Below are 22,905 nucleotides of genomic sequence, written 5' to 3'. Positions count from 1 at the left end.
AAAAAAAAAGAATTGAATAGCAGTAAACCGTTTCCCAGCTGCCTGTATATTTTCTATTAAAAATACACTCTGAATTATTCAACACTATTTTGTACCTCATTTTGAAAAATTATTTTTACCGGATGGTGCAGGGAAAAGTGCTGTTTGATATAGCCAACATTCGGTACAACTATTTTAGATTATTCGTATAATCAAAACACACACAAAACCTATTATTTTTTACGTTTCATCGTAAATTTTTAGGTCGTCGATATTTTTTTTTTTTTTCAAAGCCGCGAATTAAATGAACAACATTTTTTTTAAAAACAGAGATGAGGGGTAGAGGTCATCAGGTGAACACAATGAGATGGGGGATTTTTTTTTTTTTTTTTTTCCTTTACTAAAAGTTTCAATCAGATTTCGTTCAGGCTGCGGTCGTTGCGTAATTTGGGCGATGATCCGTGCACGTGTCGCCGAATGAAGAGTCCAACTAGGACGAATAGTGCTCAAAATCAAATGGTGCACCTGTGCTTGCTATCCAAATAGGAACAAATCGTGTTTCACGTGTGTTTATGGGTGATCATCATGAACATGTCAAATACATTTTTCTGGGCGTGTACGTCCGTGATGGACGCGAAAACTGGACGAAATCGTTACTAATTCACTAGAAGAAAGAAATGAGAAAGAAGCCACGCCAACAACAAAAAAAAGAGGGGGAGGGGGGAAGTGGTGTAAAAAAAAGATGAAAGAGGCGAATGATTTGTGATCACCCTATTCAAAACTATCTATCAGTATCCTGTGACTTCTACATAAGTGAGAGAACAGTCATCATCAACAACTTAATCGGGATATTCAACTGGACGGAGTGACAACAATAATAGCAGCGGGATTGGGCGATAAAGTTGGCGACTTATTGTTGTCCGTATGAATGGTCACCTCGCACGACAAGACACCGGCGTTGCCTTGGCTGCTGGGTGCGCTGGCGTTGCTCACGCCGCTACTGCTGTGGCTTCCAGCTTCGCTTGCTGCATCCGCCTCATCTTTGCTCGAATTCTCCTGTAGTTCTTCGTCAGCAATAGTTTTCGAATTAGCGAGATCGTCGTCTTCTTCAATTTCTTCTGGGCTCGATTCAATAGCGCTTTCTTCTTCTTCGTCTTCCTCGATTTCGAGATGTCGGGCTTTCTTGTTCATCGGTGCGTCATCGTGATCCGATGAACTGCTACCCGATGGCGACTGAGCTGGCGAACGGATGGGAGACTGGCCTCCTCCCATCATGCCCAAACGGCTATTGAGGATCGGTGAAATGTTGTGATGCAATTCTGGGATGGCTGCCCGACGATGTTGTTGCTGTTGATGATGATGTTGGGCAGCGACGGCGGCCAAATCAGCATAATAGAATCCGGTTGTAGGGGGTCTCAAAAGATGAACGCCAGATGGCCTAGCTGCTGCTGCCGCCATTCCGGCCGCACGACTTCGCTTACGATCTTCGTCCAGAATGGTCGGTCCGTCCGACTCATGTTTCTTCAAATGTCGGTCCAAATTGGTTTGTTGCCCGAAACAGCGGTCGCACAGCGGACACCTGCCATAAGAACAAAGACGTTGAGCCAAGGTGAATATATAGATATTACCATCTTCGATCGAGTTTGACCTTTTCGGGATCGTGTAACAGATGAAAAACACGCGTTGAATAGTAAAAGAAGATGGTGTTATGTGTTCGTGTTTGACTGTTTTGAAGTTACTGTTGACGTACGATAGGACCCGAACGTCAGCTTCATTAGACCACGAATAAACATCCAGCAAAAGGAGTTTAGAAATAATGAAATTAAGGTCTACGAGGGGGGGAGAGGTGGATTTTGTGTTTCTCTTTCATTTGCGTTCAAACAAGTGGCAAAATGTCGCGACAGACAAGGACATGACGAGGGATGTGTCTGATGACCGTGATCGCTCACGTTCGACGGTGTCGGGCCCGGCCGCAGCCAAGAATGACGGCCAGAGAGAGCGGAACGGTCGTCCAAATAGATAGAATTGCGCGCGACGAGCACTTTCCATTCACTGTTATGCGATCTATCGATTGGCTTTTTTTTTTTTCGACTCTTGAATTTTGTTTTTTCCTTGTTTTCTTTTTTTGTTTTGTTTTTTCTTTTTCCTTTGGTTTCTCGAATTTCCCTATTTTTCTCATTCTTTTCGTTGGTTTTTCTTTATCGGCCTATCTGAGCCTTCCTTCCCTTTCTTTTTATTTCTATATTCCATCTTTCGACATTCCAAAAATTGCCACCTACCACCACCTAAAGCGATGAGAACTCTGGCGGAGCATGACCGCGCCGATTTTTCCACTTGTTTTTCTCTTTTGGTTGTATTGTTATACGTTTTGTTTTTATGTTTATCTGCTAGCTGGCGCTATTCGCTTGTACGCCGAACGCGTAGAATCCCGATCAGCAATTCAAGTAGGTCACTACACCATGATCCTATTCATATATAGAAGCAGCCGACAAAAAAAGGAAAACAACAACAGCAACAAAAAAACGATGCAACTTTTGCTTTGGTCTTCAGGGCGGTTCCTATACGCAAGAACGTGTCGTGATCACACACCCTTTTGCGCCAGCAGTCTACCTTATACATATTTTTTTATTTTTTATTATTCATTTATATATGTATATGTATATATATTTATTTATTTTTTTGCTAACCAATCTAGTTCGCTCCTCTTTTGGTCACGCTTTCAAACTACATTTCTTCTTTCATCTTCTTCTTCTTTTACGGATTTTGCCTTTTGCTCGCCTTTTCTCATATTTGAATTTCAGATTCGTCTCGATATATATATAAATTTCTTTCTGGTCGATGTGTATTCGGTCATCACGCACATCAGATTGAAGGGCAATCATCTCCCAATCAAACGGATCGTAAACAATGCAGCACAGCAAACGCCTATAGACGCTCTATGTTTACAAATGCACGACATCGTCATTCACTGTCCTAACGAGGACATCCGTCAACGCTAACAGTTTTTTCTTCTCATCCGACACTTCACATCTCCATTTCTACTACCGTGGAAGAATGAATCGGCTGCAGAACGAAACGAAATTGCAGGATATTATCAAAACAATGGAGAGCTGCTGACATATAGTCAAATGAAAGCTATGAATCTTCTCATTTATGATCCATTTACCATGGTCATCGGGCATTACTTTAACTCTGATTTGTAATGAGGAGAAAAGCGCTTCCTTTCGCTTTGTTTGTTTTCAAAAAGGGGGGTGACTCGGGAAGAAGCCAAGGCAATAGAGAAACGGCGCTAATAAAGGGATGCCATCCTTAAAGAGCGTGACGAAAAGCTGGCGACAGTAGCGCGCTTTCCGCCGATGGCGTCGTCAATGCTCTTATACGCTAATAATAGAATGAGAAAAAAGAAAAGAGGATCCGTATACTATTGGCCGCTTGTTCGGTCAGCGTTAAGTTATGGGGATGTTTTCGCTAGGGACTCTTTGCTCGTTTGTCTAATCGGTAGAGAAAGTTTCCGTCGCCCCCCGGACCATTTTCAAATAGACCAAAAATGAAAAGAGAACGCAGGAAAAAAACAAAAAAAAAAAAAGGGAAAGACAAAAGAAGTTGCCATTATTTTTTTCCCTTCCATGTTCACGTTAAAATAAAAAAATTAAAAAAAAGGAAAATCTCGAATTTCTCAAGAACGTGATGACAGACTAAACGTCCATTTTGTGGCAACGTCACAAGTATCAAATTTCACGCTTGACCCAAACTGAAAGTAAAACCAATCGAAATGCTTCAGGTAGGGTAATCGGGTACGTTTACCGCATTCTATTTCGAACAATTCAGTAAAAAAAAAAAAAAAAAGTCTTGGAAGGCTTTTCAGTTTCAAACGGAAAAGCAAAACAATGGCCTAACAAAAGATAAATCAGTTGTACCTGAAAGGTTTCTCCTTGTTGTGAATATTGCGAACGTGCCTCTGCAGATTAGACGAGATGGAGAAGGAGCGATCGCAGTATTTGCACTTGTAAGGCTGTTCGCCCGTATGCGTCCTCAGATGGCGGGTCAGGTTAGCCGAACGAGGGAAGACCTTGCCGCAGAATTTGCACGAATAGCGGTCCCGTGATTTATTAACGCCGGCACTCGATGCGCTTGTTTTATTAGATAATGTCGATTCCTGCCTGCCCAGCCGTTGATAGCTGCTGCCGCCGCTGCTCGATGGCTGATGATGGTGATGATGCGACACCAATCCAGTAGCCGGATGGATGAGCGGTGGACAAGGTCTCTGGTGATGCGGCTGAGACGGTGGATAAGGACCTCCGGGGAAGACGGTGGTCAGTCGTGGCATTTTCTCCATCGAACGATACATGGCTTCCAACATGGCCGGATGAAGCGTAGACGGACAGAGCAACGGCGACGATGTGGCGCGGCCGGACGATGAACTCGGCGGAAGCGGAGAGGCTGGAGCCGAAGAGTATGAAGCGCTGGATGAAGAGGCACGAACGGGAGACGTGGCTGGGCTTCTATTTTGAATAATCAGCGGGGGACAAGGTGAATCCTGACCAGCCGGCGAGTTATCACTGGAGCGATCCTTCTTGCCATCAATTCTCAAATCAAGCGGCGCGCCGGATTCTTCAGCTGGCGAATGTGGCCGGCGGGAAGAAAGATCAAAAGGCATTTGATCTCCTTGATCCTGTTCATTGTCGTCTTCTTCTTCGTCTTCTTCGTGATGACGACCCGGTTTGATTTGAACAGTCAACTGACGCAGCAGACGCGGAACGGCCTGGCCTCCGCTCGAATCTCCACTGTGAGGACCAGGATAGACAGACGCTTGTTTCGGCGACATTTCCCCACCGCCACTCGAATTTGAATGATGTCCAGCCGCCAATTGCTGCTGTTGTTGCTGAAGCCTGCTGAAGATGGAGGCATACATGTTGGCCATCTGAAGTTGTTGGGTAGCAGTTGCCACAGCAGCGCTATCCGCCACCTGTAAACATAAAAACATCCCACAAGCCATAAGATCAACGATTCAAACAAAAATGTTTGCCGTGCCGAACGGCATGTCAAATAGGTTTTTCCCTTTTTTTTCTTCCCCTCATTTTCTCCGAAAGTAGGTCCCGTCTATATAATTTACGGTCGCGTTAAACATCGAGGAAATAACGATCTTTAAAAAAAAAAAACAACAAAAAGAACAAGAACCACACAGCAAATAATAGTAGAGAATCGGGTGCTATTTTGTCGCTAAACGAAGTCTTTAAGGTGAAGATGGAACGCCGTAAAAATCAGGCAAAAAGGTCAATATGCTTGCCGCGATTCAACCCGATGTCGACCTCATCAGTCATCATTGACCCTTGAGCGCATCCAAAGAGCTGACAGCTTCCTGTATTCACGAAATCCTTGCCAACCACCCGCTGTCCAAGTTTCTATCTATGCCTTTTGTATATATGTATCCCGCTACTACTTTTATTTATTTCATTTTTTTTTGCGTCTTAACCCCATTTTCTGATTTTTTTTTTTTTTGCTTCTTTATCCTTGTTGTGTATTTTTTTTTTATTATTTTATCGGTTTGCGTTTTATAGATTGGTCGATCCAATTATTTAGTAACACACATAGCCTTAGAACTTGTGTCGTCAATGACAATTGAAATCTTTCCCAATTCTAGTAGCTACTGACAATGGAAAGGTCTCAATTGTTTCGTGGAATTATTTTTCGAGGAGAACCTTGATGTTTAATAACGAGTTCTTGTTTTGTTTTTGTTTCTCTATTAAAGGGAAGGGTGGTAGATTTCCATGAAATTGGCACTGTACCTGCGGAATGAAAGGCCATGGAATGGTGCTGGCGGCCATCGCGGTCATCCATGACGGCGGAGGGGGCGGCGGTGGGTGTGGCAATCGATGGTGATGACGGTGGTCCATGGCTAGTGGTGATGTCGTTGGTGATCGACCGTCCGACGGGTGATGATGATGAGGATGATGATGGAGACTATCGGCCTTCATCAAGACGTCCCAACAGTTCTGGTAGTAAGCTGCGGTGGCGGCGGCGACAGATGCGGCTATGCCGGCTGGATCTTGCGATTCAGTGGAACGAACGGATTCGGTACGACTACGGTGATGATCGGCGGTTGGCGAAGGTATCAGCGGTTGCGAGTTCATTCAGAATGGGCGGACGTGTGAAACGCAATAGGATGCGATTGAATCGAAAGTAATTCAATCCGATTGACCCAAACAGATCGTTTAAGGCAATCTATTTATAGAACACAAACACATTAGACAATTAGATCAGGTTAAGGGTGGAATAATCGATAATTACGAGGACAATGTTCAGTTATTTGATTCATATTTTCTTAAATAGCTTTATCAATGCGACCTCATCTATTCACACGAGTCGTATCCCTTTATTATCGAGGTCGATTTGTTTTAAACGTCATCGATTCGGTTGTGTTACGGACGATTAGAGAGTCACCGCAATCCAGCAGAGCAGACGGAGCACGTCTTAGGATAAACGTAAGGCATCAGAGCAAACAAACGAGCCGTGGGCTTAGATAATGGATAATGGCGTTTTTTAAGTGCACTGGCGAGGTAATGTGGTATAGTAGAAAAAAGAAAAGAAAAGTATATCAAATAAGAGAACAACAACAAGAAGAAGGCGAGCATTAGTTAGAAATGGGGTGGGGCTCCTGGGGTGGTTTTAAACTTCAAATTGGCACAGCCCATTATTTTAGTTCTGTTCCGGACGATTGTGCTAGCGTTCAACCCACTTTCCCTGTTTCTTTCCTTTTTTTTTGTGTGTCTCTTCACCTTCCTTCCTTTTTTTTTCTTTCTTTTTTCATTCATCAATGCTGTTTCGTATACACAAACAGGAGAAGCAACGGCGATGACATAACAGCTTCGCTTTCAATACCTACTTTATACTATGGGCTACCAACTCTCGTTTTTCTTTTGGCGGACAAACAAAGTCTTGCGTTAGTTGTGTATATTATCCACTATATAGCTATATACTACTCTATCTGTCTATGTGTGTATATATATATATAGCTGTGCTCTTTTCTTTCTTTGCCTTGTATTCCGCGATGAAGGGGAAACAAACAAAACAAAAAATTGGAAGTGAAAACAGCAAAGAGATAACACCGTTCGAAGCCGTGACGGAAATCGAGAGACCGTATCGCCTCCCACTCGGCGCGGTTGGCTATTATAAAGATCCGCTGCTTTTTTTCCTTTTTTTCTTTCTTTCTTTGCTGTTCACGTTTTGTTGTTGGTTGTTTGAATTTCGTTATATTCTTTGATGAGAAAGTGTCACAAACGGAGTCAAAAGAAACAGAAATTTCACTCCAATTTCTCGTTAGTCTGATGACGGCGGTTTTTATCAAAAATAATAAGAAATAATAAACTGATACACATTTACGGAATTTCATCGGGTAATCGTATCAACCTCATCTAGCCGTAAATGGCAGAATGGAAACTACAAGTTTCTATTGAGCGACGTCGGAGGTAATCACGCGACCGTTTGAACCAGCGCATTAATAGCACAAGCCTTTTCAGCTGCGAGCTCAAGTTGGGCCCGAATCACAGTGCATATATGTATGTATACAATAGAGGAGCTTATACAGCGCCTTGCGGGTGTTGTGTGGCAGCCGTGAAATTGGTTAAAGGGGTTTCTCGGATCGTCATCATCGTTCGGGCCAAAGGCAAAAAAAAAAAAGGAAGAAGACGAAAGAAAAAAAAAAACAAAACAACAACACGAAATTGCCCATTTTGTGGGGCAAATTGCTACACGTCGTCGTTTCATTTTTCTTTTTTTTTTCTTTTTCATTCTTAATACCCAAATCTCTTTTCTTTTTTCTTCTTTTTTAACGATCGAGTCTCTTCTTCTTACGACGACTTGTATGACCCCATCGACTCTTGTCTAAAGCCTCAGCCAGACACTTAAAAAATTTCTTGTTGTTGTTTTTCTTTTCTTTCTATTCTCTTTTTTTTTTCGGGGGGTTCCTTGTATTCTTTGTATAATCTGTTAGATTTCTACTCACAATGTTTCCGGCCCTCATTGCTGTAGGTATAGAGAGCGTTTTCTTTGAGAAACATGAGGAAAAGCCGTTTGGCGAGCGCGCGCGCTCGCAACGGCACCTCATCACGTATGCGCAACAGTTCCGCCCCCGCCCCTCTGATTCCCTTCGAAACCAGAAAGAAAGGAGGAAAATAAAAAAGACTAAAAACACAAACAAAACTAGTGATTGAAAATAAATCTTTACTTTTGTTTTGTTTTTCCAGGAAAAACAAACGGGGCGAGTCATTTCCTCCTCACTACCAAGAATTTATTTGTTCATATAGGTGTAAGAATGCCATGGCCAGCTATAATATTTGCTCTGCCATGTGCTAATCTTGCCGCTAGTCAACCCTTTTTTTTTTAATAGTATCCAATTAAAAGAACCAACAGAAGGTCGCTAACGACGTTAATGAGGCTGTTGAAAAATGATTGATTTGTCCTATACGCACAACGATTATCGCATAATAACAAAAATGAATAATAAGTAACTATGAAACAAGATGGTTGATCAAGGCAGAGCACACATTTTAACCCAAAAAAACAAAAACTAGAAAAACAATTTGTCTGGACAGTTGGAGATGGGGAGTGTTCGCGCAAGCGAATTGACGTTGCTCCACATTCTCTTTCTCTTTTTTTCGGGTCCCCTTCTAGAAGACATGAAAATGAATAGAGGTTTCACCCATTGTCCACATTTTTTTTTTAATGCAGCTAGCGACGAATGTTTTCCCTCCGAAAAAGAAGAATGAAAATGGAACTGAAGCGCTGCGTTTATAACCAAATAGGGCAACGCAAAAGGCAGACCACCGAGTTTGGAACAGTATATGTATACGTAAGTATATAAGACGGCTGGTATAATCGACTACTACCGAAACGTGCCGTGGCCCATTGCATCACAAAGAATGGGGTTTCCCTTCTTGGCAAGACTCATCTCTATACAGACGATGGAAATTTTCGTTGGCTTAATAAGAACATCTATAAAGACCCGGGCAGGGCGCAAAAAATTGTGTATAGGACGAACAGCCATCAACCCAAAGAAGAAGAGGTCCAGTTTTTTACTCCAGGTGGCGTGCGAGCACGACAAATACGACCAACCGACCCACCCGGTAATTAGAATAAAAGTAATGGCACAGTCCTTGGAGTAATGACGGCGAAAAAAAACAAAATGATGGCCGAGACGAGACTCTGAAAAAGAAGAAAGCGAAATTCTTTTTCATTTTCTTTTAAGGTGGGGGGGGGGGATGGTTGTTTTATATTTCTACTCTAAATAATAAACGTCGACTAATTGAGTTAATGGTGTTCTCCGCTGCTGGGCGATGATGATGCGCCTCCATAGAAATCATCACGAGAATAAGACGGCCAAAAGGGACAGTGGGCTGGAACGACCGCAAGAGACGTGAAAATAATGCCGCCAAATTAGAATTGAATTTGAATATTAACAAAAGAGAAAGAAAGAAAAACGAATCTTCTGTGATGAAGAATTTTTTTCGAGCGGATAATTGAGGTTTACATCTCGATAACCTTCTTAAGAGAAAGATGGAAAAGGAAGAAAGAAGAAGCGTGAACGAATTTTCTCTGGCATCCGATTTGGACAGCACGAATCATTTTCATAATAGAAAGGGCCAAAAAAAGAAAAACATTGAAATTCCGGTTCAACTAGATCATCGCCCGTACTGGATGGAGAGTGAAAGATGGTGAACAAGAATCAAAAAGAAAAAAGGGCACGAAAATGTGGGAAGAAGGTGAAAACGGGCAAAGAAAAAGCGTCCAGGGCACACGCGAAAGGGATCCAAACAGTTGTCGTCTCGTCCAACTCACGACTGAATTCATTTTCGAAAAAAAAAAAAAAAACAACAAAAAGTTGGGCAAGCGCAAACTCTCTTATTTCTCGTTTGAAACAAGTCAGGTAAGTAAATAAGCAAATAACAGCACAGTCCAGGGTGTAGCGACTTTCTCCCCTTTGGCGTTCAAATTCAATCCGGTTAGATCATTGGCTCTCTCTGTTTTTACTAGACATGTACGTGAATGGATCAATGTGTGAATAAAAAAAAAAATAAGAACACGCCATCACTATCGCCATCACTCATTGTGGAACATGGGAAAACAAAAGAACTGGCTCTCTTCTCTCTCAAAAGTCATCAATTGTTGGGTCTGTTTCTTTGAGACGAGGCTCCTTTTTCATGTGATCCAGATGTGCTGGCACATCACGGCATCATCTTCGCTCCGCCTAATGATGGCCCTTCGCTTATAAGATGTCTATAAGCTCGCCTTTTTATTTTAATTGCCGCTCGCTGGTTTGGCCGAAAGGCCCGTATGCAAATGTCCGCATTATGGCCATTGATGCTTAAGCTTATCATCGTGGCAATATAAAATAGAAAGATATTGAGACTATATAATATACGTTTGTTGTTTTGTCTTTTTTACGTGTTACGTATAGACATATACAGCATGGGCCCATACATAGACCGTCTTCCTGTTCTCCCGATCGGCCTCTCCAGCAGAAGAAAAGAGATGACGTGTAGGTACAAATAAATAAACGTGGATGTATACGGTCAATCGTATAAATAACAGCATACATATATAATAAGAGCGAATGGTCTTCCAAGGTTTTTCGAGCGTTCACAATCGGGATATAACCACACCTTGCCTCAAGGCTGGGATGGGCTCTCTTTTCTCTTTGTTCCCCTTTTTTTTTTTCTCATTTTCGATTTTTTGTCCTTCTTTCGCTCTTCTTCTCTATTTTTTTTCGTTTTCTATTTTTTTATTTATTTAGTTTCGTACGGTTGCCCAGGTGGCTGGCCAATCGGCATTTGCCTTCTTCCCCGATAGCAGCTCTTTTCTCTAGTCTTTTTGGTTTTTTTTTTTCCTGTTCATTCTTCTTTGACCTCCTCCCCTCTCTCTCTTTTTTTCTGCTTCTCCCACCCAAAAATAACAACATGCAACAATTTCGGTGCGTCATTTGATTGCACGGCGTTATAGCACTCGACCCTGGACAAAATCAAAAAAAAATTAGATCATTTCAAATGTTACCCAAAACACAGAAAGCGCAAATGAGACAAACTCAAAAAAGAAAAAAAAAAAAAAGAAAGGAGTCCATCCAAAAAGACAACAAAGGGAGAAGGTCCCCGAACGAAAAGGGACCGGTTCGATGACGCGATCGTCAGCGAAAGTCAAACCCGTTGAGATTGATTGGCCAGTTGATGACGGGACCGACTGTCTACTCCTTGCATTTTCTATGGCCGATTGCAAAGACGGGCCACATTTTGTCAACCACCAAGGACCTTCAAACATGCCTTCATTATCCAACGCGTCGTTGCGCAAAATCGAGTATACGTTAATAACACAAACACGTCGTGTAAATCGTGTGTCAAGCGCAGGGAGGGGGAAAAACAAAAAATGTACATAAACAAACAAACACCTAGAGAAATGGAGAGCAAAAAATAAATAAATAAATAAATAGAGAGAAGGGGACATGAAAAAAAAAAAAGAACATTTTACAATGACGTCGTTACGGCCAACTGTGGCGCGCGCGTCTATAGAAAGCCAGCCGGGAGATCGCGGGCGCGCAAAATGCACGCATTCTCCCATCAAAAGATCTCCAAAATAAGAAGGCGAAGAAGAACGAACGAACGGGAAAAAAGAATGAGGTGAAGAAGATGACCATGGTAAGAGTGTGTTGCAAAGGGACTACGCCCTTATTCTTCTTCGTTCTTCTTTTCTTCCCCCCCCCCCTTTTTTAAAAAGCTGGTCTGCCCGCTTACCTCCTCGCCAAGTTATTTTTTTTTTCAGCAATACACGAATTTTTATCCTGTTACACTTTCAATACGTGATGACGAGATGGGGGGGGGGGACAAAAAATAAATGAAACCCAAGGACTTTAAAACAAAAATGAGGTGTATATACAGGTATACGTCGATGATGGAGGAAAAAGAGAATTCTAACCCTCCCCCTTTTTTTTTACTCACGTCTTCACGCAGAAAAAAATGGACCACCATCATGCGACCAGCATGAAGATGATTCCGTGGAGAAGAAGCGACCCAATCTTATAGACATGGTCGATAAACATCTGGCCATTGAAAACAGTCAGCACTGCCAAAAAAAACGAAGTTTTCCATCACACACACACACACACAGAAGGCCATTCCGGTCATGGCTGGACTTTTCTTTCTTGGTCGTCTGAACTTTTCTATACGCTGTTGTCTTCTCTTATCGTGAGTGTGTGTGTGTGTTGCGCGTCTCAAATGCATCCCAATGTATTTTTATTTTTTCTTTCTTTCTTCTTGTACATCGCCTTGTTTTCGCCTCCTCTTCTCTGTAGACCACATACCGTCTCTCTATTTTATAACCTGCTCTTCTTTCTTCCTCTTCATGCCCAGAGCTCATCACGAAATCGCCACTGACCCCACCCAAAATTGTATATTCACGGGGGCCTTGGGAGAGGAGAGCGGCCACGGACTTATATGCGATCTTTTTCTCTCTTTTTTTTTTTTTTTAATATAGAGCAGTGCCTTTCACCTGGATCTTCCCCGAACGGGCAAGCGCCACTCCTCTCTCTTTCTCGATCTACTCCTCCCATTTTTCTTCTTGTTTTCTTGTATCTCCGTCTTTCGCTGCTCTGTCCATTTTTTTTTTTTCGATATCGATGTCATCGCGAAAGAATAAGAAAGAAAAAAAAAAAAAAAGACGACAAAAAAAAAATTGTAAAGCGGTCGAGGGATAATCAGCGTCACGAACTGGCCCCACCGCGATGTCTGTGTGAGTGCTGGCCAAGCCCTGCCCAACCAACCGACCAACCCAGCTTTCTCTTTCGCTGGACTCGTTCGCCCGCGTTTTTTTGTGTGTGTGTGTATTTTTTTTTTTTTTTGATTCGCGCCATCGTCGAAATGAGCACTCTCTTCTTCTCCAAATTCCCCTACAACTATAACGGTCCGCTCTCTTTTCTTCGTGTGTGATAAAGCTTTCGTCATCCCGACTGGATGAGCTAACTACACCTTTTTCGGACAATGTGTGTAGGCCTCCATCGATTGTTTTTTGGTTTTGTTTCCCAAAAGAAATTGTTCTGCGCAGCAATTCATTTTCTCTCACAGCCAATGGAGTCATTAAGCCAACGTTATATCGCAAATGAGCGTTTAGGGCGATGAAACAGAGGATCAATTATGTGGGTAAATAATCGATAGGTTGGATTAGAAACAGCTACCAAAGTGTGCAGACCTTCTTGCCAGCGCCCACTTTCGCATCGTCTTATTACTAATCGATAAATGGGGAGGAGAGTTGGACAGAGAAAAGAAAAAAAAAAAGGGGAAAGACTTTCCAAATTCATTCGATTCCCGGCCGACTAGTTTCTTAATGAGCTCGCGGAAAGAAAAAGTCCAAGTGCAAAACAACAAAAAAAGAACAGTATAGAAAAAGAAAAATGGGGAATAAAAGAAGAAGAATAACAACAAATAAAATAAATTTTGTACGAGAGAAAAAATAAAAAAGGACATTGAGAAAGACGGGCGACTATATGTTTATAAGACGTAGACTACGCACTAACATGAGACGAAGCGGTTCGTATATGGGGTGCGGGAATGACCATGTGTAACAACAAGTTCCGGGCCGTGATAAAGAAGAATATATCTGTTCGTGCTTGCTTCTTTTTTTTTTCTTTTGCGTTCCGTTCGGGTTGTGTACGTGGACTTAACATTTTTTTTTTCTTTTTCACACGTGCGTAAAAACTGACTGTGCGCATCGTTAACTCATGAAATGCTCACAATAAAAAGAGGCGTGGATAGTGATGGGTATAGCAGGGGGGGGGGGACTCCTTTCGCTCATCCGAAAGGTAACCATAAAGAAAGTAGGCCAGGAATAGCATTTTTTTTTGTCTGTCTGTGTTCACTTGTTTGTCTTTCTCTCTCGCTCTTGTTCTTCGCAGCTCAGAAAAAAATAGCAACCGATCCAGTTAGTCCAGTTATTTTGGAATTGGAATCGTCTGTTATTAGTTTAAGAAAAAATTCACGACAGCGATGGCCCAATAGGGCGACAAAATGAACGAGAAATCCAAAAAAAAAAAAAAAGGAAAGGACTCGAAAGTGACCAATTTAATGGTGAATCAAACAGAGCAAACATTCCAGGGGTATAAACTGGACATGCAGATGGGTTTCCAATGGGTTCCAGCTCGTCGTACGGATATGGAACAAGGTCGTTAATTGTCACTTGTGATGGAAAGAGGTTTTCATTTGAAAAAACGTCGTGACTGAGACAGCTGCGAACACGTAAAATCGGTACAAGACAAACATTCCACGCGTGACAGTAAATCCGGCCCTAACAGCAGGCCATCGTTGCGCGTTCTTTGTTTTGTTTAAACGCAAATGATTGACGGAATGACCGTGATTGGTGCAAATAAACAATGCCTCGTTTTAGTAACATAGTTAGAACGACGGAAACGCAAGACGTCTCCATTCAAATTCCGTCTCTTATTTATCATACTTGACTGCCGCCGATGATGGATTGCAATCGACATGATAGTAGGCAACGGGTGGACAGGTGGACTTTCTAGTGCGCTAATGTTTTATTTCGCCAGATTGACGATGACAAACAAAGCTCCAAAATTCGAAAGAGTTCTCAGTATTTTTTCGGTCGCTAGCTATGTTGACATTGTGTCCTACTGCCGTGTGTTGATAACGAACGGTATGCAATCTGAATCTATCCAACTAAAGGTCGTCACGACATCTTATTATACACGTCTCGTTAAGTTTCTTTGATGAAAAAGTCGTCTGTTACAGCCATCGTTTAATCAATTTGTTGGTTTTTTGTTTTTGTTTATCCCTATCATTTTGTTTTTTAAAAGCTTTACCTTGCCCTTGTAGACGGTATGTATAGGAAGTGAATTGTTAACTGGATGAACAGTCGTTCGGACGATCTTGGATGATAAAAAGCGGGTTGCTCAGGCACGAACGTCGATGGAGATAATTGAATGGCCGGGCCTTGCACTGCACAAAGGGTCAGTGATTTAAACGAACCGATCGTTGAATATCCAAATCAATCACGCAGCCAATTTGAGAACCGATGAAACGTGTCAGCTGTGCACGTTGACGATAAATCGAAGAAGAAGACAGTGCACTTTGTTCAATGTTTAATAACGAGTGGCCTGCCGGAGACGTCAGGAGTGTATATATACGTCCACCGATCAATGAGGAATCACTGAAAGTGAAAACGAATTGGCTCGGCGCACTGACCAATACCAGCCAACAATTGGGGGAGGGGGATCGACAAGTAACGGGATGAAAACGAAATAAAAAAAAAACCGAACAAAACAAACAAAACAACAAAGAAATGGAGCGGTTAAGCGACGGACACGTGCGTTCAGTTCGGGACCGGGCGCCCGAATGAAGATCAGTGGCAAGTGGTCGCCATAGTCATTACAACGCAGCCACGCCGAGCCGGTGGCACGGCGGCTGCAAAAAAAAAGGAGGGAAAGGCAGGCAGAAGGAGGAAAAGAAAGGAAGGCGGCGGGAGTTGATTCGCGCCCCCATCGCTCCTTCGCTCTTCATTCGAAAAAGAAGAAAGAAAAAAAAAAACAAAACAGAAGAGGGAGATTGGGAGGTTTAAAAAGGAGAGAGAGGAGAGGAAATGTCTTGATGTATATATATACATACCTGTACACACACAGCCACTAGAAGATTTTCACGAAACTCTCCCGCACACACTGGCGTATATACAGCACACCTTTTCGAAAGGGGGGGACTTGTAACGACCGTAATACCTATACGAGAGTCTTGTACAATTCGAACGGGTTAGCCGACGCCCTATTTTGTTCCTCCTCCAAGTCCTCCTCCACCCCACCAGCCATTACCACCTCTCGACTATGTTTTTCGTTCGCTCTTAACGTTTGGGTGCCTGTACATAACAGTGAGCAGAGAACTTTTACTCTCATTTCTAGATTTGCGAACCTCCCCCCTTCTTCTATTCATCCTCCCGGTTATAAACCACCCGATCTGCCATAGGTTTTCAAATGTCCTCCCTTGTTTTGTTTTTTTTAAACTCGGTCCAGCTGTGAAACGAAAAAGAAGAAGAACCAGAATTTTCGACAGCAAAACAAAAGCGCAGCGTTTTTTTTTTAAACACAATTCTGACGGGTACAAAAAAATTGTGTGCAAAGAAGTAGAGCATTGCCTTTAGGCTACTTAAAAAATAAAACATTTTACCATGCAGGTCTACTCTATATATATACATGAACTAGCAATGGTCTGCAGTTTTCTCTGCTGGCTTCTTTAGATGGATGATTCCGTTCGATTATAATTTCGAAACGAGTCAGACAGATTTAAAAAAAAAATGTTCAAAGTGGTTTGAAGCGCGTCTAGTATATAAATGGGGCTCGTCTTGTAATGTACGTCGATGATGTAATCACGTATACATATTATTAATTTTTTTTTTTATATAGAAAACGTGTTACAAGTCTGAGACGGGTCAAAGTTTTTGACGGCGCGGCAATATTTGAATTCCGAATCGGGCCAATCTCGTATCTGATTACAGTTATACAAGAAAAAAGATATGTTTACAGTTCATATGTTTAGAACCCATTGAAATGAATGAAACTAGGCTCTTCCAGCTTTATGATGAGGCACTCCATGACTCGGGCATGTCTACAATAACATCTCAAAAAAATAAAAATAATAAAACTGACTGGAGAGAAAGTTTAATCCGTTGGGGCTTGGCAAAGGGGAGGTGCAAAAAAAAAAAAAGCCTCAACTACATAACAGATAGACGGGCTATAATTCCAGCGTTCATGGATGCAAGTTCATCGCGACAGAATCAATTTAGTTGGGATGATTAAAAGAAGAAGGCAAACAGACGTACAGAAAAGGGGGGCGATGCTCACCTGTCTCTACTTTGTAAAGCCCTGCCACCAAATTTGAAATGATGGATATTTTTCGTTCAACTTTGGCCATAAAAAGCCAACATGTTGTATATCCATCTCATCCCGAATGCGGATCAACCAAGAGGCAAAATAGAAGGGGAAAAAAAAAAAAAGAAGACAGCGCGTTTTCACTGTGAAGGGAACAGCAGGAGGGAGCCCCAGTTCATCATCTCTCTTTTTTTGTGTTGTTGTTTTGTTTGCTCGCGTATTGCAACCCGTTCTTCTTCATCTTGTTCTTCTTGTTCTTCTCTTCTAACCAAAAAAAATTGAGACAAGCTGCAAGCCAAGAAGAAACTGATAGCCAAAGCCAACGAGAAGGAGGTTTCCCCTCGACGAGATTAGTATATAGAACTTTCTACTGTACTATAACTCTAGATACACACCTTTCATCAAAGGTATGAAAACGAAATCGTTATTCGAAAGAGAAAAGAGAAAAGAGACCACGGAACGTTGCTGATTAGAACGGGTTCTTCCGCTCCTCCATTCCGATCTTCACACAGCTCAAAGGGCTCTCGCGGATCAAACACGACAAACGAAATGTATGCGATCACCTGATTTGATGTATATACATTCATCAAGTGATATTTAGTGCAACCTGTCTGGCAACTAAGTTCAGTTTCTTTTTCAACGTATTTCTGTGTTATTTCTTTTCCATTTTTCAATTCTATATTTATTCGTACAACGGGGAATTCTTGAAATGTTTTGACTTTTCGTTGTGTTGTGCAACCAAGGTTGGTTGCATCGTTTCAAACTTGTTGATATATATAGGCTATATAGCCCTGGCAAAAGGTTGGACGTTGAGGCTGCCTTTTGGAATTCAAATCGGTATGCGAATCATAAAGCGGCGGAATGGCTAGAGAGAAAGAAAAAACAAACCAGTGAACCAGAAAAAAAAAAAGGCTGGCAAAAGTATCGGATCGTGAAGATCGGTCAGAGGTCGTCGGCGTGCGTGAAAGCGAAACAAAACCATCCGAGTTGCGGGTTTGTTTGGTGTGTGTCCGTAACGGTATTGCTCTCCACCATTAGACACAAAAGAAGCGAAGAAACAAGAAGACGAAATAAAAAGGAAAATATTTCAAAGAATGAGCCGGATATATGTAAATGGACGTTATATTACCTGTCGTTTTGTTATAGAAAAATAGAACGTCGGCTAAACAAAGATAATCATCAAGCATTTCAATAAAAAGACGATTATATTTAGACGGCAAAGAGAACGCAGGAAACGGACGTCTTCAATGAATATTATGTTGTGCATTTGTAAAACTTGCTGGTATATTTTATATATGAAAGAAAAAGGTCATCACTTTGTATATCTTCTGTATATCACGTGCCACGAATGAACGCTAATCCCGAGCTATTTGTATAGAATTTATCGGTTTTCAACGGCTCTTGTTTGTTATATCCTTTCCCAGATGATTGAGGAATGTGTTCGTTATATACCAGTTGGTATACAAGTTGTTTGTTTTGTTTTTCTTCTCAGAAATAAATCCAATACATGAAAGCAAATTGCGTTTCGCACATACTTAAGGGAGAAACAGAATTTCAGTTTTCTTTTCTTTGTTTGCTTACCATGTCTAACATACGCTTGATTGGCTTGTGCGATCGGGACGACTTATAACAACCTTCAACTACTTAGAAATGACTTCACGCTCTAATTTCATTTTTACTATTTTTTTGCCTCGATCGCCATCATCCGAATAAAAATCTCGAAATTTCAATTCCACTCGTAAAACGATTCAATTAGTTTAATTAAATAAACGCTTATAAGCACGTGGTCCGGTCACATTGTGCTTGACATTGTGAACGTGTCCGTATAAGAGCAAAGGTTTCAATCACCGATGTGTTGTTTGAATTTCTACATGTCCAAGATGCGCATAATATAAAATCAATAATAGTTTTCACTGTTTGATCAAAGCCGTAACGTATATAGTCTAGCACTAAAACAATTGAACGAGCGCAACGGGAACTTGGCGGAGCATTTCGAATTTCACCTCAGATCTTCATCGAGTTTTCAACTGCGGTTTTGCGTTATCGCGATCCTTTCTATGAATTATATAGCTCTCCATTTGAATAACCGCCGACTCTACGACTGAGTGGCGGTCGGCCTCTACACGCTGGCCGCAGAAATTGATGAATTTCGCTAATGCACGACCCATCGTAACATTTTCGCCGCAAGAACTTGTACTATGCGACATAGTACTCTATATATTGATTAATTCTTCACAAGCCCAAAATGAAATAGAGTTGTAATTCAGAAAAAAACCACTGTCGCTTCTCCGTGACTGGCTGGCGGCCCAACCGCAACCAACAAGTCGAGTCCAGCACAACATTTTTTTTTGGCCAAAAATATAAAAGGGAAAAAACAAAAAGCATATCCTGTTTTGAAGGAATCTTCCGTGACACGATAAAAGATGCCCCCCTTATCTATTGTCAGTCAGCACGTGCACTTAAAGGGACATACAGTATAGAAATAGTTTTAAAAAAAGGGGGATCACGATGATATTTCCGGCCGGTAAATTAAAAATGTCCGTTGAAAAGAAGAGGTCAAGATATTCGGTAGAGCACAAACCAAACATTCGAAAAGGATATCCTCTGACCGGTCAAATCTAAATCGAGCTCAAACTGCTTATTATTCTGCCATCATTAGCTACGAAAAAATAAGAATAAAAAGTAAAACGAAATAGAAGGCTGCCTATATTTAAATGACAATAAAGACAGTCGTGCATTCAAGTTGATCTAACAGTTCAAGAGTCTTGACCACCCCCGATTTCCCGCTAACAAAAACCCGGAACGACCACAGAAGTTTGAGTTGATATACATGTCTGTCATTTATACTTTAACGCTGTACATCATATACACGACGGCCAAATGCCGGAGAGCCAATCTTTATCTACCAACAGGATTCAAAATAATCAACAACAAAAAAAACACATTTGATTAGATGCTAATGCGCGATTTCTTTCTTTTCTAACTTTACATTCACGTCTGTCATTTATACTTTAACGCTGTACATCATACACGACGGCCAAATGCCGGAGAGCCAATCTTTATCTACCAACAGGATTCGAAATAATCAACAACAAAAAACACATTTGATTATGCGCGATGTCTTTCTTTTCTAACAATTATCGGGATAAAAATAATTGTTTAAGAAGAAAAGAGAGCGCATTGCGAGAACAAGGAGCAAGAAATAAAAAACAAATCACGCGATGATGGGAGTATATGTAGTGCGGTCGAGAAGCGTGCCCGTTTACTCAAGTCTACAGGAAAAAAAAACGGGAAATCGTCAAGGCAAAGGTGTGGTCATCTGATTCCAGCGCCATCAGTCAGTCCAAGGTCTTACGCTGTGCATTGTATGCGATTCTTTTTCTTCTCAATCTCTCTCTCTTTCTCTGTATAGCTCTCTCGTTCTCAGACTTTCCAACCCTCTTTTATCCAAACCTCCCTCAGGAGATGGCGTCTCCGTTTGATTGACCAATATTTACATCGCCACGCGTCCAATGCGACCCATTTTATTAGCTCACGTCTGTGCTGTCGGGAAACTCCTCGGCGCCGGAATGGCATTTATATATATATACTGCTTGTAAATTTTATGTTACTCTTATACGTTAACGCAAAAAAAAAAAAAGGAAAAAAGAAAAACAAAAGGAACACACCAAATGCCCGTTGCGATTACTCGACCTCTTGCGCCAGCAATGGGCGAGTAGATATTTTACCCAACTGGAGGACGGACCCTTGAATCTCTTTTTGAATCGGTTCTACAGCCCTGGACACGTCGAGTGGGCTATTTGCGGGGTTTCACAACCAGAGAAGTTTCGACGGCAAAGGTCGCTTTATAAAGTACTTGGCTTTTTTGTCCGATTGCTGCAAGATCATCACGTGCATATATACGTGCCAGTTAAATGACTGAGGCGTAAGTTCGTCGCTAATTGAAATGTTTTTTTTTGGTGTGTAGATGCAAGAAATAGCGACCGCTAGCACCTTGGCCATTCAAGAAAATGGATTTTTAAAAACAAAAAAGAGAGAGAGAGAGAGAAAGAAAGTGATAAAGAGAGAGATCACATTGACTATGTGTATGGGGTTTGGCCGTAAAGTAGGCCAAGTTACAGAGACGATGCTAATCAGCATCCGCGTTGTATTTTATTTATTCAGCGAGCGTCCAAGACTCGAAGAACTTGATGGCCATGGGCGATATACATGCGAGAAACGGCTCCCCGCTATGCGTGAAACGGGCAGCACCATCGAAGCCTTTCTACTTGCTTGTACGCAAATCCTAATCACGGTAATCAACGCGCTAATAAATCAGACACTGTGAACTCTGCAACTCGATGAGGTCGATCCTCCTTTTAGCCCATAGGCTCATATTAAACTCGCCATTCAGTATAGGTCTCGGCAGGCCATTGTAGCGTAACATATCCCGCCTAATAATTACTTACTTAACGAAAATGAACCGCAAACGTGCGCTCCGCTATAAAAGTTCTTGCCCGTGAATAGTAGATATATAGTCAGACCGATATGTATGGCAGTCCTAGTTCTTCGTGAATAGTTTTTTGTTTTTTAGGGGGGGGTGGTTGAATAAATTATTTATTTAAAAAAAAAATGATACAATAAAGAACGAAATTGCAGAGCGGTAATTTCTTTATTGTTTTAAAAAAGAGACTGAAGCTGAATAGATTCGATTTGCAGCGTTGACCCTCGACGTGATTTCTAGCTGATTATTGGTATTTTGGCTGGCAATTAGACTTTTATTCGCCGTAATAATTCTTGTGGCCTTCTAACGCGCGTATTGCGATATGGATGGAATGAGGAATAACAGCCTGTTTGCCTTGAATGTTTTAGTCTTTTACTTAAACAATCGAATTCGAGTACCACTTAGACCGACTGCTGTCGCTTTTGATTAAACTATACACAACAACATTTTGATGGTAAAAACACGACTTTAGAAAAACAATTGCTGTTGAAATATGAGGCGTATCAATGTCCCGCGTGCCGCAAATTCTACATTTAACACTCGAAAACAGACGTGGAGCAAAGTTCATCATCAACGCTGATGCCGCTGTCACGGATAATGAGGCTCTATTCAGACTCTTTCATTTAAGTCAATTGTCTCACACAATTTGCTATGACACGAGGCTGCAGGGCAGATTGCACGTGAGTCGGCGTTCAGATGAACGTTGCGCACACATAGCGGACAGCTGTGTGCCGCGCAAACACAGACGTATAGTATACACGGCTACAATTTCGTGTGTGCACGGCAAACGTGACAAGTGTACAAGCGGTTACTGGCATACAAGTTCTCGTTACGTCAGGCACTCAACGAGAAACAAACCACAACACGCAGCGCGGCAATAACAGGAAGAGAAACATCTTCTCACGCTCACTGCTCAAGAGCGGTTTTTCATGGGTGTGTAGAAAGAAATGCAATGCGATACACAGTATAATATGTATATATTACGCGTATAGAGCGGCACTATATTAAGCTGCTCGTCTTGTAGCCGTCAGGTGAAAGCCGGTGCTTTTTGTTTAAACGAAGACGCGCATCACGCAAACACACAACATTTGAAACCGACACACGTCATTTACAAACGCCTTCGTTCAATTAAACATTTTGACTGATGAAGGCTATTAACGTGTGATCATCGTTACTCACGGAACACGTAAATTTAATAATGGAATCATCAAAATGTGAATTTACCTGGAATGAGGTGACGAAGAACTGATGTGAAGATGAGGTGAATCGACAACGGTGGCAAAGAGACGAATGATCCAATAGAAGTTCAGCATCGGTCTCTGTGTCTCAAGAACGTTCGTTGACAACCAGGAAACTGGAACGTTACGAACAAGAAGCTAACCCATCGACGGGAAATGCGCAATCCCGCAGCCCCGGCCGCTTTAGTTGTATCAGGAACTATAAAGAATCGAATTCTCATCTCTTGTTTTCCTCATCCCATTGGTCATTCTTCTGACTATGCCATGGCAAGAGGAAATGCATCGACTCGTAACAGATCTTA

At 41.8% G+C, this 22,905-nt stretch overlaps 1 protein-coding gene across 2 annotated transcripts; it reads right to left on the bottom strand.

Moving 5' to 3' along the window:
* Nucleotides 1–30: 30 nt before the first annotated feature.
* LOC116917400 (histone-lysine N-methyltransferase PRDM16) lies at nucleotides 31–22,710 on the bottom strand. 2 transcript variants are annotated; one of them, XM_045169307.1, is made up of 4 exons: nucleotides 22,590–22,710; nucleotides 5,766–6,201; nucleotides 3,897–4,945; nucleotides 31–1,558 (listed from the first exon to the last, which is right to left on the bottom strand). In XM_045169307.1, exons 2-4 carry the CDS (start codon nucleotides 6,108–6,110, stop codon nucleotides 832–834), a joined length of 2,121 nt encoding a protein of 706 aa, XP_045025242.1. In that variant the 5' UTR covers nucleotides 6,111–6,201; nucleotides 22,590–22,710; the 3' UTR covers nucleotides 31–831. The 2 variants fall into 2 exon arrangements, with proteins under 2 accessions (XP_045025242.1, XP_045025241.1); XM_045169306.1 differs by lacking the exon at nucleotides 22,590–22,710 and adding an exon at nucleotides 14,831–15,375.
* Nucleotides 22,711–22,905: the final 195 nt, after the last annotated feature.

This window comes from Daphnia magna, linkage group LG2 (genome assembly GCF_020631705.1).
Source record: "Daphnia magna isolate NIES linkage group LG2, ASM2063170v1.1, whole genome shotgun sequence".
In the NCBI taxonomy this organism is placed as follows: domain Eukaryota; kingdom Metazoa; phylum Arthropoda; class Branchiopoda; order Diplostraca; family Daphniidae; genus Daphnia; species Daphnia magna.
Note: the sequence above shows the minus strand (reverse complement) of the source record. Positions and strands in the feature narration are given on the sequence as shown.